This window comes from Phycodurus eques, chromosome 13 (genome assembly GCF_024500275.1).
Source record: "Phycodurus eques isolate BA_2022a chromosome 13, UOR_Pequ_1.1, whole genome shotgun sequence".
In the NCBI taxonomy this organism is placed as follows: Eukaryota; Metazoa; Chordata; class Actinopteri; order Syngnathiformes; family Syngnathidae; genus Phycodurus; species Phycodurus eques.
In genome coordinates this window covers 18,134,496-18,148,191 of record NC_084537.1, presented here as the reverse complement: position 1 = coordinate 18,148,191, position 13,696 = coordinate 18,134,496, and the positions used below count along the sequence as shown (strand labels likewise).

Genomic DNA, 13,696 nt, shown 5'->3' with positions numbered 1-13,696 from the left:
AATTTGAAACAGCATTGAGACGAAGTATAGGAATTTTGGAGAGAAATTTATTTAAAATTCAGGTGTAAGAACAACAAAAATAAATGGACTGAAATTGTCATTTCAAGCTCCAACCAGGATGCTTCTTGTCACATCTATGACAGGACACACGGCAACAGTGGCTCACTTGAAGTGGCATGGAATTCTGGTAAGCACATGAAGCCATTCTCAGATGCAGAAATAAAAGAATGCATGACTGAAATGATGGACAGGATGTTTGAAGGCAAAAAAGAAGAAATTACAACTAAAAATAAGCAAATCCTCCATTTCAGATTCCACAGCAACCAGAAGCAATGCATTACCACGTGGCCTAACCGACTACAACAAATGGACCTTTGATGCACACACACCTGCGTTAGTGGCAATTATTTGTGGCCTTTTAAGAATTGTGTTGGAGTACCCCTGGTCTATGGGTTTGGTAAAGTTCCTGAAAAGTTTCAATTTGTTGAAGATTTCTGGTCTTGTAAATTATAAAAATTTCCAGTAGTCTACATTGCTAAAACATTCTGGTAAAATCCCCTCCAGAAATCCCTGTTTTATTTTACCTGTCCGTGAGTGTCTCCTGGCGGTTTCCCCGGTTCGAAGCATACAGCGAGCCCAAAGTCTCCGATGACTGCGGTCAGGTCATTCCGGAGCATCACATTCTTACTCTTGAAATCCCTGGCGGGAAAGAAATGGTCATTAATCGACTCGTTTCAACGCATAAACTCAACTGTCATCTTTTGAGCCTACCTGTGCGCGATTGTGGGTTTCGGCTCTTCTCCCTTGTTGCTGGGAATGTCCTCGTGGAGGTAGGCTAAGCCGCGGGACATAGTCTCCGCTATGAGGCACAGCTCGCTCCAGGTCACAGTGTTGCCCTTGAGGTGGTCGGACAGCGAACCCTGAACAAAAGTCAGCCATTTTGGATGAAGTCCTGGGCTTTTACTTTGAAAAATCCTAAGGAATTTGCCCAAATGAGCCCCAATTATAGCAAGGCTGCGTTACATGTCACACATTAATGAGAAATCCGGCCGTCTCAAAAGCCAGGCGGAAAAGACCAACTTGAATAACTTGAAAAAGGACATTGCAAACCCTATAAAAGCACAACAAAGATTACAAAAATAAAATTAAAATAAATTATGGAATTTAACAGCCAGTTGGCTGTTTTTGGTTTGAAGACGCCATTTTGGGTTGCATCATCAAAAGTTATATGATTATTTCAACGATTAGACATGCATTAGCTTTATTTATACAAGTACTGTGCCATTAATTAAACAAGGATCAGTGTTAGGAAAAAGAAAAGTCTGTAATATATCCTGGCTGCTGTCTAATAAAACTGCTGTCTTAATAAAAGCGGCGATGCCCTTTTGCAAAGGTACACAAAAGGCGCAGGCCAATATTGGAAAACACACAGCAGGTCAGGTCAGGACGGCACATAGGCGCCTATAGACATAAATAAATAAGCGTAAATCCTTACTCTCTCATGGAACTCGGTGATGAGCCACAGTTCCGTCTCCAGGTTGCTGCCGTGCTTCTCGGCGGCGATGTAGCGCAGGATGTTCTCGTGCCGTATGCCCGGTGTCAGGAAGATGTCGCGCTCATTTTGCCACGACTGCTTATCCTGTGCAACCACAAAGAGATGTCAAGTTTTAGACCGTGATCAGGTGAAAATTGAGTGTAAAGCGCAAGAGCAATGGCCCACCTGTACGGGGAAGATCTTGACTGCGACGTATTCGCTCATGAGCTGGGCTTTCCAAACGCAACCGAAACGGCCCCTGGCTTTGATTTCCAGCAGCTGCAGGGGTTTCAGGCCCACCATGGGCGATGGAGGGACGGGTCCAGGGTCCTGAACCACAAACAAAACACATTTTTTAAAATGATCCTTACAACCGTATTTAGCATCTCAGAGTAAAGTTTTAGATACGTTGTTTGAGTCGTGTTTGAAAGTTCACTCGGCTTTTCGCTGGTGTGTTGCAGCCGCTCTTTCTGCAGAAATAAACGACTCAAAAACCGCTGTCTTAACTCTGTGTACAGCTTTGAGACGGCAACTTCTGACGCATTTTTGTCTTGGTATTGCCTATCGTAGTTCAAGCGTCTTTTCCTGTGTTCCGGATTTATAAGGGGGTCTAAAATGACCCCAAAAGTCAGATTTAAAAGTAGAAGTCGCTCATTTCACACTGCTGCCGCAGCTTCTTGCCTTAGTCACCGTTTTGTTGTTTTTGGGTCGAGTGTGGCTTTGGTCATTACAACACGTTTTTTTTTTTTTTTTTTTTTTTTTTTTTAATTCCACCAAGACCACCACTTGTTGCATTGCTACATGTAGCAATACGGTGATTAGACAGATAACCATGATTATTGTTTTCAGCATAACCATGATATTTGATTTCCATGTTTTATCACAATCTTGCCATACAGACAATTCATTTCCATGTTGCCGTATATTATAACGGGAGGCACTCAACCATCCCAATTGCCCACAACGCCTGTGAGTTGGAATTGAATAACAATACTGCCTTCATTACCTGTGTGCATCTCTCTTGCCACACATCGTGTGCTACTGCAAAAATAATGGAATTTGTCACCCGTCTCACCTCACTCAGGTCCACATGGCCGTAGGGGGGCTTACGGTGACGGTACATCCACAGGGCCAGAATGATTGCTAGGGAAAGCACAGATAGCGGCAGCAGGGAGTAGACGAGCACGTTGAGCATGGACGGCACGCGGGGCGGAGGCCGGATTTTGACTGAAAAAAAAAGAAACGGAAAGAAACACAAATCGATGATTATGAACACTGCAAATGATAGAAAACATCAGCATTAGGGATGAAACGCTTTCCATGAGAACGTGTCAGAAGGCTAAAGCTATCCTTTCCAATTCCGGCGACTAGGAGGGAAGTCCAAAGAAAACGAAAAGTTAAATTTTTTTAAATTTCAATTTTGTAAAAAAAAAAATAATAAAATCCATAAAAGTACCTATCACATTTGTTTCTCTGCATTTTGTCATGTGTGTCTATTTTGTTATATTCAAATATTTTCATCCCATCTTTTCTACATTTTCCTAATATTTGTGTAATATCCATGTAATATTTTGCGTAATATTTGTTCATTCCATTTGTACATTTTTCATCTACTATTTGTTTCTACTTTTGTATTATAATACCACATACAGTATTTTGCAATAAAGCAAATTTATATAGCGCCTTTCATACAGAAGGTAACTCAATGTGCTTTACATGATGAAAAGCATTTAAAAACAAAGAAAAAAACTGCTTATAAACATCTGCAACAAAGAGAAAACTAAAAACACAAGTAAAAGAGCAAGAAAGATAATTTAAAAGTGGAAATGCTCAAAAAAGCATGAGAAAAAAAAGAATAGTCTTTAACCTGGACTTTAAAACATTTCTGTTGGTTAATTAATTCCATTTGTGTGCAGTATAATTGCTAAATGCTGCTTCACCGTGTTAGCTTTGGACTCTGTGCGCCACTGTTGGACCGGAGTCTGCCGATCTCAGCGCCCTACTGGGTTTATATTTCATAAGCATTTCTTTCATGTACTGTATTCAGGACCTAAACCATTTAGGTGATTTATAGACCAGTAGCAAAACTTTAAAATATATTCTAAAGGTGACTGGGAGCCAGTGTAGAGACTTTGGAACTGGAGTAATCTGTTCTGACCTCTTTGTCCTGGTCAGAACCAGAGCTGCAGCATTTTGAATGATGATGATGATAATAATAATAATAGTTCCCCTAATTCAGGCATCTTTCTGAATGTATTATATTATATACATAATTTATGTTTTGGCATATATTTCTGTTTTTACACTTACTAATATTGTTGTATTTATTGTTTCATAATTTTCTCAACTAACTTTTCAATTTTTTTTCACAATACTTGAATCATTATTGTTTTGACTCGTACCATTCACTCCTATTAGCCAATCCCTGAGCGACATTTCCTTTATCAATGTGGTGATAACACTGATAAACAGGAACATATTGCTTGCTAAGCTTGTGATGCAAAACTTTCATAGCATCACATCTACGTGGGACGTTAACGTTCATATTCAACTAGAACACATCTTCCGAAGAGCATAAACGTGTGTTTGTGTGTGCAAGCGCGCACACACACACACACACACACACACACACACCAGGTTTGCCCCTCACCTCTGTTGCCAACGCTGATCAAGTCGGGTAGGTGGGTGAAGCGCTCGTTGCAGTAGTTGCCCTCGCAGCAGCAGAAGAAGACCTGAGGGTTCTCGTCCATGGAGACGCATTCTTGCCTGAAGCCATGGGAAGACACGCACAAGCGCGCGCACGCACGGATGCACACACACACACAAACACACACTTGCGTTAGTGGTTCAGAAGAGTATCGCAGCTATTTTTAATGGCGTGAATGCAAACTGGAGAGAGACAAGAAATATGGTATTTGTCATTGAACAGCTTTTTATGAACAGTGGATGTTCATTTGAAACTTCATTCTGAGTCCGTCAGTTTGACAAGAAGGAGCACAAATTGCAAAGCCTCATGCTCAATAGTCTAAGGCAGAGGTGGCAAACTCAAATTCACAGTGGGGAAAAAATTAAAAACTGGGACAAAGTCACAGGACAAACTCAGTATTTTGTGAAAAATTTACTGCAATTGTGCATGTTTTTATGAGTATTTTATATATATATATATATATATATATATATATACACACACACACACACACACACACACAGTATCTTTCAGGGAACTTAAAATAAATCAGATGGTGAGTTCTGGATTCCTTATTCAGACTAAAAGCACTCAGAATTTCATTAGTGTTGATCACTACGAACGTCAGAGAATTTCTTTGTGGGAAAATGGTCCAGTCAAACAGTATCAATACCTCGACTCAACATTGGCAACACTCTTCTAATGTGGCAGGATTCCGTGATTCAGTCATGCCTCAAAACTGGCAAAACAGGATAGCCCGGACAAGGAAAATCCACAAGCTACCAAGTGTTACTTTGCACCCACGTGCAGTAAATCTCGACGTATGGAAATATCCACCCGTGCCTAATTGAGACCTGACCCCAATGTTTTCAAAACCAGATTATAAAACAGCTTTCATGTCACCTCAGCATGTTCACCCGCTCTCGCAGTGTACATTATGTAACACTGAATAATTTAAAGATGGGATATTCTCTGTACAGGGTGTCCTTACAAGCCTGCGTGCATCATGGGTATTTACTTTGGACAATTAAACCTTGACAAAAATGCAAAATAAATTTGACTTAAATATATGCAGTCGTACGGTCAAAGCACAGTTGGTGACAGTAATGCACATGACAAATTGGGTGCCGCATGCACCTAGAAGATCCAGTTGGTCGTTGCCCTATTCTGGACCGATGCCAGCGGACTGGGACACTGAACATGTGCCATCCGTAGCAACTGGTTAGCGTGTTCATCGTATAGCGGCCTGGAGGGTTTAAATACTTTAGGCATCTATGGCATTATAAAACATTTGCTTTATCACCCCTTTTATACAGACTTTCAGCTAAATTCAGAAGCCGCTTTACACACTGGCCACCAAAGCCAGCATTTCGCGGGATGAAAGGGCTTGAAGTCGACCTGGGAATTTTCCGACTTCACAGGGTGCTTGTGTGTCAGCGGATAGCAAGAAATTTTGACCAGAGTGTGACATTTTACACCAGAGATTCACGGCTAGGCCTGTCACGATCATTACTATAGCGACTTATCGTTGGATAAATAAAATGGACACGATCGTTTTTCTGGACTCGATAAATTGTCATTGTTGTGGTGAGCCGGCGTGCGGATCACACAGCCAGTTGACAGAGTTGGACAGCTGTGTCGTTAGCCGCTAGCGGGCTTGCGGATGAGGTGGGACTTATGGGTAAATATTTCTGCCACCGCAAGTACTTCCAGGGCCCACAGTAGATAGGGAGCCAGGGTTAAATTTTGGTAAACACTCTCTGCCAGTCAATGGAACACCAAGCTCCCGAAGTAAAAATAAAAATAAATAAATAAATAATTTTTAAAAAAGGTTCAAGTTTCAGCGAATAAAAAGCACGAGTCGAGTTGAGTGTGCATTTCGTTATATATGTATTTATTTATTTTTAATTTGCCTTTGTGTGAGGCTTCTATAGTACCGTATTTTCACGACCATAATGTGCACTTAAAAGTCTTAACTTTTCTCCAAAATGGATGGGACGCCTTATAATGTGGCGCACCTTATGTGTGCACCGAGTTCCAACATCTATAAATGTTGTTGTGTGATGAGCGCTCTGCTTGCCCTTTTTTTTTTATTATTTCCTGCCGACACGCTGCTGACACAGAGGAAAAGCGGACGTGGCTGAGGACAGGGGAAGGGTGCGTGAAGTACGACGCTAAAGCCGCGCCCCCCAGTAGGTATATATATTATATATATGTAGGTATATATATTTTTTTTTGTTTGTTTGTTTTTTAACCGCTTGACTGACTGGGTGGGACCTTGGCCAAGGACCCCTGAAAATGTCACCTACGAAGAGACACGCTTACGAGGCACAGTTTAAACTGCAAGCTATCAGTTATGCGGAGGAACAAGGGAATCGAGCAGCCGCAGCCGCGAGAGAATTCAAGATCAACAAATCCATGGTTCGCAAGTGGAGGAAGCAGGAAAACGAGCTCCGCCAAGTCAAGAAGACGAAGCTGAGTTTCCGCGGGAAAAAAAGAAAAACAAAATGCGGAAACAAGGCGAGGTGGCCCGAGTTGGAAGACCAACTCGAGCAATGGATTAATGAGCAAAGAACAGGCGGGAGAAGTGTCTCTACAGTCGCCATTCGACTGAGGGCAATAACTCGAAGCTTGCCATCATTCCGGGAGGCTTGACGAACCGCTGGACATCCGTGTAAACAGGGCATTCAAAGTGAAGTTGTGAGCAGTGTGGGAGCCATGGATGACAGATGGCGAACACATCTTTACTAAGACTAGGAGGCAGCGCCGGGCGAGTTAGCCACAATTTGTGAATGGATTGTGGATGCTTGGGCTAACGTGTCTGCTTGCACTGTTGTTCGAGCTTTCGCACGGCAACGAGTGTTTGATTGAGAACTTGCCCATCTGTTCATTTCGGATACAGAAGATGAGGACTTTGATGGATTTGTGGATGAGGATTGATCCAAAAATAATGTGAGTACATTGTTATATACTTCAATAAAGTACAACCGAACTCAGTTTTGCTCCCATTGCCTGTTGTTTTAGCGTGCATGCATGCTACCGTATGTTTTAAGTTAGCGTATGTTTTACCATGCCTGCGCCCAATAATACGGTGCGCCTTATGTATGTGTTAAACACAGAAATAGACCCCGTAACTGAGAATGCGCCTTTTAATACGGTGCGTGAAAATAAGGTATTAGCACATGTGAAGGGCAGCCGCACAGCACACGGCACCGCTGAGCAAAGCATAGGCTGGGCAAAATGAAGAGCGACGAGGGGAACCTTTCCGATCATGTTACCATTATGCCAACATAAAAAATATTGCAACACATTACCTATTCTATTTTGGAGCTTGTGGATGATCAAAGGCTGACTTGGAGTCAGTCAGTCACACAGAGTCGAGCCAAGCTATGAAGTCACATAAGTATGAAATAACTCGCTTTTCCGGGTGTATGTACTGTACAGTTTTAACGCAATGTTACACAGGAAGGGCACGTACGATTGCTATTCTCTCAGGGAGAGTTAAATTAAACAATGACGACTCGTGCGGTTGCTGGCTCCCCCCGAAATTATCGGTTTTCGATGAATTTTACGTGCTTCAGTATTATATTTGTTACCCATCCACAAAGTACAAAACCCTCCTTTAAATATGGGATACAAGTTCAGAATGTTCAATGCGCAAAAAGCACAGTGACGACAAGCCCTTCCGGCTGCCGTCCTCCTCGCTGTCCCTAATCAAGTGGCCGGCCTCACAGATTAAAAAAAAAAAAAACGGCTTTCTACTTTAAATCACCACAAAAGGAGGAATTTACAAGATAATGTGTTGATGTAGTTTGCTTTGCTTAAAGACGTTAGTACAATGTCAATGATTGTGTTGCCTTGTAGTTTTGACCAAAGAATGAGTGAGCTCTAGTGAGCTAACATTAATAGCTATGCTAGCAAAGCATTAGTCAACACTGACTATTGAACTCAGGTGTTGACGTGGATGAATATGCCTTTCACACGCAACTTTCACGCAACGACACTTGGCCGGAGTCTCAGGTGTCAAACTTCACACCACGGTCTTGGCTTTCCTCTACTCTTTTTCACACAGCCAACATCCTTCATGAGAAGTCAAAAAAATGAAGCCAACTGTGACCAGCAGTGTCAAAGGGGCTTATGATTGGCTGCCAGTGGCCTAATTTGGCGGGAAGATCAGGAACCTGAAGGCCGCATTGTCCTTCTAAATAAGGGCGTGAAGTGAGTCGCTGGTGTCGAATTTTACGCCCCGGTCCTGGGTTTCTGCTATTCACTTTTACACAGCCCCGTCTCTGGGGAAAAGTGAGCGTCAGGCGGTCTTTCCGCTATTGCCTTTCACACATCTGCTGTCCATTGGCTCACCTGTCATAGCAGTTGAAGTCGTCCAGCCAGCAGCCTTTCTTCACCAGCTTGATGGTCCCTGAGGAGTTGAGCCAGGAGGCGTAGCAGTGCAGCCGCTTGTCCTTGTCCTTGTCCTTGTCGTCGCAGCGCTCAAAGCCGCTCTGGTTGGTCTTCTCAGCGCGCCAGTTGTCGTTGTAGAACACGCACTCGCGCGTCTCCGCCTCGCCCACGCTGTACCCTGTGAGACACCAGACCAGACAGTAATAATTTGGACAAAGCATAAGGAAAGATGGATGGCCAGCTTTGGGAATGTTTTAAGAGTTATCGCTTTGGAGCACCGCCAAGTTTTGGAGTTCCTCGGGGGCTCGGGAAATTGTTGCCGAATAATCCGCCGCGCTTAAAAGATCTCTAAACTTTTAATTAGCCACAAAACAAAAGATAATAACAGCACGCCAGATGCTTCTATAGATAAACACGAACAAGGGATTACACCCTTGAGTACACATTTCACTGTACATGCTGTGTGTACTGTACATCTACCTCTGGGCTTGGACTGGCAGTTATCAGTTAAGACATCACAGCATAGCAAAGCAAAGCAATCCCCAGATACCATTCAAATATGCCTGTCCAAGCAACAGGACACAGTGTAGCGGTTATTCGTCAGTCTTCTTTTGTTCTTAACTTTAAGTGGTGTGTTATTGTTTGTACACAAATAGTTGGCTCTCTGGAGAGGCTGCCCACCAATCAACTGTGACATTTAAATAACCAAATAAATCTGTAGTCATCAAGTAAAAACCACAGCGTTGTAGAAACACGGTCACAAACCTGTTGTAAAAACGCTTTAATGAGTCTGTTTATACGACGTAAGAAGTCCCAGCATTTCTTAACATATGAAGAACAGCGTTGTCATAACCAGCTCGCAAAACCGGTTTCAAAATAAATGAAAAAGCTTTAATGATGCTACATTTACAATTTTGTAAAAATGTTTTCCCCCTACAAACGACAAACTTTGCTGTGACACGCTTACAAACCTGCTGCAAAAATGAAAGGTAATTCTTTAATATGAGGCTGTTTACGTGACAAATTGGTAAAGAAAAAACATGTAGTGCTTTAATGACACTACGTTTGCATGACAACAATTTTGAAGTAGTTTTTTTACATACAAACAACATTGCCGAAACATTCATAAATTTGTTGTAAAAATGACAAAATGCTTTAAAATGAAACGAAGTTTACACAACGACCACTTTGTGAGTTTTTCTTAGCATTTTTTCACGTACATGACCGCATTTGTGAAACTTGCTCAGAAACCCGCCGCAAAAACAACTGAAAACGCTTTAATGAGGCTACGCGCACCTGATAACAGCTATGTAAAAATGTTTATTCGCATACAAACGACAGGGTTGTCAAAACCCAGTCACGTTTTCTCTGTTTTTCACGTACTAACAACAACATTGGCAAAACTTACTATGAGACTCAACCCACGAACAATGAGTCCCTGCAACATATCACGGAATACAGATACAGTATAATATATAACCGTGATATAGCGGAGGATATTGCGGTTCTTGCTTCGCTGTCCTGCTATATTGCACATTTTTATTGTAGTTGTTACTCTATTTTTTTATACTGTTTGTACATGATTTTTGTATTATCCATTGCGCTTGCTCTCTCTCAGTATATGTGTTTAGGCATGTCATGATTCAAATTTTTTTGAACGATATATTTTCCCAAAAATTATCATGACAAACAATAGTATCGATGTTTTTTATGCCACTGATATGACAATAGTAGAGCCTAATAATTTACATACTTTTTAAGAACAATACACTTTTAACTCTAATTCTAAGTATAAAAAACATTGACATTGTAATGTAGAACAATAAATTACATATCTTAGATAAGTCATAAATAAAACAGACTCAGGCTATGCCCACAAAAATGGCACTTGAACAAATATTAAACATTTGGCACAAAGGTATACACAGTCATTAATGCCTTAAAAGGCAATATACTGCCAGTTTCCAGTTGGTTAAGAAAAAGTGCAAAGTAGCAACATTAATAACACAACAAGTAGATCAAAGGAACCCGTTTTGATTTGAGATTTGTACTACCTTTTAAAAGTCTTCAGCCTTTCTTTAAACACTCATTTGTCAACATGCTCAGTGGCTACATCTCTTACAGTAGTAACGCTATAATGTGTATAATGTGAGCATACGTGCACCATATTCACATTTGCATTTGCGTTGTCGGGCGACACGTTCTATAATTGTAAGCTGACGGGAAATGGGAAATGGCTAACCGTGTTTTTTGCTCCGAGCTAAAGAAATTAGATGGGATGGTTGTGTTTAAAATTGATTTTGTCACTTTGAGGTTTTAAGTTGTGTTGTCTTTGTTGCGACTTCATACAAATGCGACATACCAGCTCGTTAGCGTTAGCGGGATAGCCGCGTTCATCTGGCTTGAATCCACATCGTCGCGGTAGGCTTTGGAACTAATTCCATTCCATTTATGCTGCTCAACTTTCTGTAACTGCAACTACCGGCTCGCCGTCAGAAAACTTAGCTCCGTGTATGCACACAGACATGCATATGGTCCATCAGATGGAGGGTCCTCCCTCTTCACCACCGCTGATTGGTTTAAAGACCACGATGCGTCCCTGGTAATTTTTGTGCGTCTTAGACACGGGGCGCACATCAAATGAGATCCATGAAAATTTTAATGATGCTACATTTACATTAGTGATGCTCCGAATTTTCGCCATGTGCATTTTCGGAAAACTATTGATGCTGTCCGCCAAGCATTTGTATGTTCATGTTATTATCTATTAGCTGTATTGCAATGTGTAAATCTTCGATGAGCCAATTTTCCCTGCGTTTTCAGTATTTATGCGGCTGTCTTTGTTTTAAAAAAAAAAAAAAAAAAAAAAAAAAAAAAAAACTTGTGAATGTTTGCATTTTTACATTTATAATCCATCAATCTATCCATATTCGATACCGCTTATCCTGTTCAGAGTCTGAGGGAGATGGAGCCTATCCCAGCTGTCTTCGGGTGGAAGGTGGACTACACTCTGGACTGGTTGCCAGTCGGAGGGCACATATAGACACGGACATCTGTTCAGTCACTGAGTCACTGAGTGGAAACTGAACCCACACTGCTTACACCAAAGTCAGACAAATGTACCACTACACGATCAGTGACTACTGTACCTTTAATAATAACAGCAACAAAATGAACTACCTTAAAAATGATGCATACCTTTCTTCACACACAATGGGACAAGTAAAACGGCACAAAAAGGACTAGCTTGGTTTTTATGGCGCTGTGAAAGGGAATAGCAGAAATCTGGACCATGTTGCGTTGAAATTGACGCTGTCCGACACAGTATTTTATGTCACACCACACCACATGCTACTGTTTTTAGCATTTACTCAGAACTGGCTCGGCTGTCGTTATCAAAAACTTGCAAATGTTTGTCTTTGGGATGTTTAATCAGAACAAGACAATTAACTACTAAAATACCTGAATTAAATTGTTCCTCCGTTGTTCCCACACAAATGGGACACGTAGAATCACAGCAAGTCGGACTAATTTTGTTACTCAGTTGGGGGAAAAAAAATAGTGCCTGTCTCTTTAAATCCCTTCCCAAGGAGATTGCCCCGCCCCCAGTGAGGCCCCCACTACACACGTTTAGATGTCCGGCAGCTAACAATGGACTTCAATATTTAGAAATATTACGCTTTTTAAAAAAAGGAAGTTTTAAAAAAATAATAATACGGAGTGAGGCTCCATTATGCCCATTTGCGGTCACGTGAGGTTGGAGGACTTTTACTACAATATCCCTCCCTCCTTCTGTCACTTAGAGAGGCTTTAACCCACAACAACATGGATTCTGGAGGAAGCGGCTTACTATAACATTAATCTATAAACATATATGAAGGAAAATGGCTGCGTGATACGCACACATACAGACGCATATATATAAGTGGGTAGTAGCTGTGCAGACGTTTTATTGTCATTCTAATCGGGAGGGGGGGGGGAGAGAAGGGGTTTGGAGGGAGGCCGTATGTTCCAAAATAATAAAGAAGGTCAGAGAGCAAACCCACGTTGTGGAGTCACTTTATTGAAAGCTGTGGGGGAGGAAAAACTCAGCTCCCTTGTGCAATTTCACTTAGTTGTCAATCTATTGTCCGTCCCAGTATATTGAGTGAGGTTTTAAAATTGTGTTGTTTTTGTTGTTGTTGGGTACGAGTGTTATGGAGCATATAAGGTTTCAGAATGTTGCTGCAGCTGCTGCTTTCTATTCCTGCCCTGAGCTCACAAAAGGCATTGAACGCAACAGTTTTAGCACGTAGCACCTTTTTGTGACAAACCACACTTTCGAGCATTATTTTTTTTTTAAATCAACATTATCAACCTAAACATTTGACACATATAAAAAAAATGAGTAGCACACGCCGACGGTGGAATACACTTAAAAAAATAAATATTGGTATAAAAGTTACTTCAATTAAATCCTCGAATAGGCGACAATGTCCATGGTAGAAGCTAGCCCCTCGCGGCCGCTTACCTGCACATAAAGTTCCCAGCAGAAGTGAACAAGTCAGCCATGAGAAAGACATGTTCCGTCCTTAAAAAGCACCACCACGGAGCTCCGCCGTTTTGAATCCGTCCCGCACATCCACGCCTCGGCCCCGGCGGACTCAAAGCGACCGCAGGCCCCCCTCCAACCTAAAGCCTTCCGCGGCTCGTCAGCGCCGCCGCCGCCACACCACCACCACCACCGCCGCCGCCGCCGCCGCCACCACCGCCGAGAAGAAAAGACGGAGGGGGCAGATTAGTCGAGCCGCCGGGTGGCTCGGTTAGTCCTGCATGGCTTTGGGGAAGAAAAAACAAAAAGAACTGGGAAGGAAAAACGAGTGCTTATCGGTGTTTGTGACGGTGAGCGGTGCGGTTGGCAGCGATGCGTCGCGAGGTCGCCCGGGGTTTACGTGCATGTTAGTGGGATGTGTGTCCAAAATGGCTTCGAAATGGGGAGCGGGGGCTGCGAGCTGGGAAAACCCGGATGTGTAAACACAAAGGGGGGAATTCAGGCAGCCGCAGCCGAAGTGACCTCAGCACCACTCCGGCGTATTCGC

At 42.3% G+C, this 13,696-nt stretch overlaps 1 protein-coding gene across 1 annotated transcript in view; it reads right to left on the bottom strand.

The window, feature by feature from the left end:
* Positions 1-13,331, bottom strand: part of acvr2ba (activin A receptor type 2Ba) — a 17,018-nt gene extending 3,687 nt beyond the window's left edge. The window contains exons 1-8 of the mRNA XM_061694927.1: positions 13,129-13,331; positions 8,580-8,796; positions 4,185-4,300; positions 2,610-2,761; positions 1,721-1,864; positions 1,496-1,639; positions 772-920; positions 585-699 (exon numbers count right to left, since the gene is read on the bottom strand). Of these exons, the coding sequence (XP_061550911.1) occupies positions 585-699; positions 772-920; positions 1,496-1,639; positions 1,721-1,864; positions 2,610-2,761; positions 4,185-4,300; positions 8,580-8,796; positions 13,129-13,180 (1,089 nt within the window). The 5' untranslated portion in view covers positions 13,181-13,331. The remainder of the gene's footprint in view (positions 1-584; positions 700-771; positions 921-1,495; positions 1,640-1,720; positions 1,865-2,609; positions 2,762-4,184; positions 4,301-8,579; positions 8,797-13,128) is intronic.
* Between the last annotated feature and the right edge of the window lie 365 nt (positions 13,332-13,696).